The sequence below is a fragment of the Python bivittatus genome, unplaced genomic scaffold (assembly GCF_059951505.1).
Source record: "Python bivittatus isolate LINGU-HERP-01145 unplaced genomic scaffold, Pbiv_v1 ctg000430_np1212, whole genome shotgun sequence".
Taxonomy (NCBI): Eukaryota; Metazoa; Chordata; class Lepidosauria; order Squamata; family Pythonidae; genus Python; species Python bivittatus.
The window spans coordinates 3,974,090-3,980,089 of record NW_028277071.1 but is presented as its reverse complement, the minus strand read 5'-3'; the positions used below and the strand labels follow the sequence as shown (position 1 = coordinate 3,980,089).

Sequence of the window (6,000 nt, the reverse complement as noted above, 5' to 3'; positions counted from 1 at the left end):
TCCCAAGATGTCGATGTTCAATCTTGTCATCTCATGTTTGACCACATCCAGCTTGCCTTGGTTCATAGATCTTACATTCCAGGTACCTATACAATATTGTTCTTTACAGCATCGGACCTTCTTTTTGCTTCCAGATACATCCACAGCTGAACGTCCTTTCGGCTTTGGCCCAGCCGCTTCACTTTTTCTGGAGCTACTTGGAATTGCCCTCCGCTCTTCCCCAGTAGCATATTGGACACCTTCCGACCTGAGGGGCTCATCTTCCGGCGTCATATCTTTTAGTCTTTTAACATTGTCCATGGGGTTTTCTTGGCAAGGGTACTGGAGTGGGTTGTCATTGCCTTCTCCAGTGGACCACATTTTGTCAGAACTCTCTGTCATGACCTGTCCGTCTTGGGTGGCCCTGCACGGTATAGCTCATGGCTTCACTGAATTACGCAAGCCCCTTCGCCACAACAAGGCAGTGATCCATGAAGGGGACACACACACACACACACACACACACACACACATATATATATATATATATATATTCCCACACATATACAGAATACGCCATACGAAGAAGCAGAATTGTCCTTTCTCTTTCTCTGACACCAAGAAATCTTGCAATTTTTTAATTAAATAAATAAATGAACAAGCTTTATAACTCTCTTGGAACACTGGGTAAAGAAACAAAATAAAAGTTGAAATGATGTGGACACAATGATTGATAGGCAAGCCAGGTGGTTCTGCACAAAGAAGGGCCAAAGAACTGCCCAAAGCAAAGAGAAAGGTTTAGTCTAACGGTCTTAAAACTATCCCATTTTGCAGATCTGTTTCAGTGGGACAATTGTTTTCTATACCCATAACAATACCTCTTTTAAGTTGTGCACATCCCTAGTCTAGATATTTGATTGTGTTTTGTAGTTATCCCTATAGGGTATCCCTTCCTCGCTCCCTCCACCACTTATCGCATGCATATGCCCTCCTAAGAAACAGATCCAGTAAATGAACAAGGGGATTTCAAGCAGGGGTGCCTCAAATTCTGTTAATCATATCCTTTGTTACTCTAATCATCACCGCCAGCTTTGAAAATTAATGTACATTATCTAGTGTAGCTGCCCTGACTCCAAATGTACTCATCTCAGAATGACCAGTTCATCAACTGTTGCAGCAATTAAAACTTTATACAAGTTTGTCTTTAACCCCTCATATAATGAAAGAAATTTTAAGACTTGTCTTATGATCCTTAAAGTCACTCTCAAATTTGCTGCCAGGGGTGATTCTCTGCAATTTTCAAATGATCAGTGGAAAAGGAAAACACAAAGAAAAGTCTCTTGACAATACAGTTTAATTCACTCTTTTTATTAAATGCTCCCTTCTGTTGAGATCAGGCCTCACCACAATGATGTAGCATTTGGGGAAAAAGACACAAGCCAGAAGCCCAGCACTGGAGGCCAAGATGGAGAAGATCTCCACAGCCACCATGTATTTGCCCTTGGTGCTCATGTAGGCAGGGACAAAGGACAGCCACACACTGCAAAAAACAAGCATGCTGAAGGTAATAGACTTGGTTTCCTGGAAAGTGTCCGGTAGCTTCCTAGCTAAGAAAGCTACAATAAAACTGACAAGGGCCAAGAAGCTCATAAAACTTAAAACAGAATAAAACATTGCAACTGATCCTTCATTACATTCAACAATTATTTCATTGAGTATGGAGCGCATATCAAAATCTGGGAAGGGGGGAGAAGTGCCAAGCCACACAGCACAAAGAATACTTTGAATGAAAGAACAGAAAACAACAATAACGAGGGATAGTTGTTTCCCAACCCATGTCCTCATCCTTGATCCTGGCTTGGTGGCCATGAAAGCTAGAATGACAGTGATGGTTTTGGCTAACATACAAGAAACCGCCATTGAAAAAATGATACCGAAAGCAGTTTGTCGAAGCAGACATGTCACCTTCATGGGTCGACCGATGAAAAGCAGAGAACAGAGGAAGGAGAGGAGGAGAGAGATGAGGAGGACATAGGAGATGCTGCGGTTATTTGCCTTGACAATCGGAGTGTCATGATACTGCAGAAAGATTCCTAGCACCAATATTGTGATGAAAGAAAGCACAAGAGCCAAGGTAGCTAAGCCAGTCCCCAACATTTCTTTGTAGGATAAGTAACTTGCATTCTTTGGGATGCATAAATTGTGGTCATTGTTTGGATAATGATCTTCTGGACATTGGAAGCAATCATCCATATCTGAAAGACCAGATGTACATATTAAAGTGAAGATGTACCAGAGAGCCCTTAATGTCTGCATGCATGTGTATATGTGTGTGTGTGTGTGTGTATTCATATGAATATATATATATATATATATATATATATATATATATATATTCATTTATTTAATCAAATTTCTCCCCCGCCCATGTCCCCACAATGGGGGATTCTGGGTGAGTTACAAAAAACATTAAAACCATAAATATATATAAAATACATAATACATCTAAAATTTAAAAACAATATTAAAAAAGGAAAATCCAAGAAAATGGAAAATCGGGCTAGCCACTATGGGGCTAGCCGTATACATACACACACACATGCATACATTCATTCATATATTTTGAGTATAATTGTGCACCCTGCTGACATTAATCTCATGAGTAAAAGTTATGGATGGAGCGCACTAGTGTGGTTTTTTTCTTGACCCCAAATTTCATAGTTATTAAAGATGAACATGGTACCATGACATTCCACACTGGCTACTATCGTCTCCTTTTTAGGAAAAAACATGACTTTATAATTCAATTTTCCTTCCTCCCTCCCTCCCTCCCTCCCTCCTTTTCTAATAAAACTAACATAATCATATTCATAGCATTAATATTCCACAAAGTCATGATACTGAAACTTACAATTTTATACAACTTATGTAGGTGTATGCATGTATTTGTGTGAAAGAGAGGCTTAATTTATTTTAGATTAAAGTATTAAAGTAAGATAGGTAGGGGGAGGTGGGGGTAGAGGAAACTGTGTTCCAGTTTTCTTGTTTCCAGTGCAACAGTTTCTCTGCATATTTGCCCAGGTATTGACCAAGTTCCTACTCAGTAATCTGGTCCTCGTTCTCTTAACTGTCTGTTGCTTTTTAAACCATTAAAAGGTAAGCCCCAGACAAAGTATGTTACCATAATTTATATCTCAGGTTATCAGTGTGTGAAGAATATTATTGGGCCTGCCCCTTTCCAAGAAATGATGTTGGTGGTACACCAAAATAATCTGGTGTGGCTACAGAGATAATGTGGGGCAACAATGACAGTGATATATTCAGGGGCACAACATTTATTTGGAATGAGCAAATTCTCTAGTTCCCATGTCAAGGTGATTCCCATCTCTAAGGCCTCTGTTTCATCAGGATACAATGTTAGTCTTTTGGTTCCATCCACCGAATCACTGCAGGGGCACAACATTTATTTGGAATGAGCAAATCCCAGAGAGCCCTTAATATATATATTTCTTTTTGAGTAGAATTGTGCACCCTGCTGACATTAATCTCATCAGTAAAAATTATGGATGGAGTGCACTGGTGTTGTTTTTTCCTGACCCCAAATTTAATACCCAGGAACACATTGTTATTAAAGATGAACATGGTACATTAAAGATGAACATTACATTGCATACTGTCTACTACCTTCTGCTTTTTACGAAAAACATGACTGTATAATTCAATTTTCCTTGCTCCCTCCTTCCCTCCCTCCCACCCTCCTTTTCTAATAAAACTACCATAATCATATTCATAGCATTAATATTCCACAAAATCATGATACTGAAACTTACAATTTTTCATAACTTATGTAGGTATGTACATATATTTGTGTGAAAGAGAGGTTTAATTTAATTTAAAGTATTAAAATAACCTAGGTAGGAGAAGGTGGGAGGAAGAGGAAACTGTGTTCCAGTTCACCTGTTTGCATTGCAACAGTGTCTCTGCATATTTTCCCAGATATTGACCAGGTTCCTGCTCAAGTAATCTGGTCCTCATTCTCTTCACTGTCTCCTGCTTTTTAAACCATTAAAAAGTAAGCCCCAGACAAAGTATGTTACCATAATTTATTTCTCAGGTTATCAGTGTGTGAAGAATACTACTGGGCCTTCCCCTTTCCAAGAAATGATGTTGGTGGTACACCAAAATAATCTGGTGTGGCCACAGAGGTAATGCCAGTCAACAGTGACAATAATAAATGCAAGAGAATATCAAAAGTACGCATCTGATCTCTCCAGGGCCATAAAATTTATTTGAAATTAACAAATTATCGAGTTCCCACACAAAGGTGATTCTCATCTCTAAGGCTTCTGTTTCATCAGGATTCAATGTGAATCTTTTGGTTCCATCCACCCAATCACTGATCGGATCACTGGCTCAGAATATTCCCAGACACACTTTATTGAGAAGTTATGAAGAAGTAGATTGAAGATCATCAGCAGGTTAAAAGCTTAGAACTGTGGAGTTGAAAGGGACCATTTGGCTAAGTCCAAGCACTACTCAGGTGAGGAGCTGAAATCAAAGGATCCCTCTGAGTTGGTTGTCCAGATCAGCTTTGTACACTTCATAATCTGGAGAAAAAAGGTTTGGTTTCCTTCACTGTGATATACATCTGAAGAGGGCCATCATTTCTAACTTGAGTTGCAAAATGATATTTCCCAAGCTCCCTTTTTCAGAATACCTTTGCGTCTAATTGAGCCAAGCCAAGCCAAGCCAAACCAGACAATCCCTCAGGTGTATCTCTATCCAAATGTTGCCATTTCATCACAACAGCTTGTAAAGGTCTGCCACTCTCTCTCTCTCTCTCTCTTTAAGTCTATCTTTCTTACCCATTTGATCTGAGATCTTTCCCTCTGGACATGCAGCGCAATTATAGCAGCAGAATGGTTGTCCTTCCATCTTGGCCTTCCTGTAACCTGAATGGCACTTCTCATTACAGAGTGAAAGAGGTTCTTCCTGTCCAGGAATGAAAGAAGATGGCCATTTACGTTTACATTATGAGATTTCAGAGGTTGCGTCTGTAAAGCTGTGCATATTTTTTGGTGTTTATGTTTCTCTTTCTGACTCTCATTTAACGGAGAAAGTTCCCCATTCTCTGTCATTTTGCTGAAAATGCTCACACATTTACATTACTGGGATTCCTTAGAGGAGAAAAAAGCTCCTCTTACGTTTTTTGAATCAAGTGAAGAAGCAAAACAGATGAAATAAAAGCTGGATGTGCAGATAGAGAAATAAAGCTTGATTGCTCGCCTATAGTCAAAGACAGAAGCATTCTTAAACTGTCAGGGAAGTTTAAGGTCATGTGCAGTTAGAAGAATTTAGACTCTGGATATAACAATCTTATGCGATTTCCTCTCTTTTCACTTAAGGAATCAAGCTGAATGCCTGATGACTACATGGGCCTCCTCTCAGCCCCACTAGATGGATGAGACCAGGAAATCAGTTCCGTAGGAAGGCTAAAACTGCTTTTATTGAGACTGGCTTTAATAGCAGCATCTTGCAAGGCTTACTATGCTGTTCTTCCTCCTTCTTCCTATAGTTCAGTGAGCAAGGGAAGCATCGGTTTGAGGCACTTCTGAACGTTATCTGGCTGTTTTGGACTTAAGAAATGCTTCAGCCCCTTTTGCCTAGGTGACAGCTACTGCATATCTTTGTCAAAGTCATCTTCCTTACTCCCTACACCTCTTGATTTGTTAGTTAAGATGCTGACGTGTTTTGCCAGTGCTTTGAACTGGTTTTTTGTTAATCTGTTTGCTTTTGGCTTCCCGTTCTAGTCTAAAGCCAAGGATTTTCTTTGATTCAGTTCATCTTGAACTTTAATTAAAAAGATCATCATCCACTCACTTTTAGATTATTTCCATTTTCTGCCACATTAAATAGTGAAAATTATAGGTAATTTTGAAGTTTCTGAGAGAAAAAGGCAACTCTTGCATCTACATAAGTCTGTACATCTGTACCATAGCATAGCTGCAAAGGAGAACTAAC

General features: G+C 39.4%; 1 protein-coding gene across 1 annotated transcript; it reads right to left on the bottom strand.

Annotated features, from left to right (window-relative positions):
* Positions 1–1,332: 1,332 nt before the first annotated feature.
* On the bottom strand, positions 1,333–2,232 carry LOC148215286 (vomeronasal type-2 receptor 26-like). Its single transcript, XM_088144030.1, has one exon. The coding sequence runs from the start codon at positions 2,230–2,232 to the stop codon at positions 1,333–1,335; it is 900 nt and encodes a 299-aa protein (XP_088000156.1).
* Between the last annotated feature and the right edge of the window lie 3,768 nt (positions 2,233–6,000).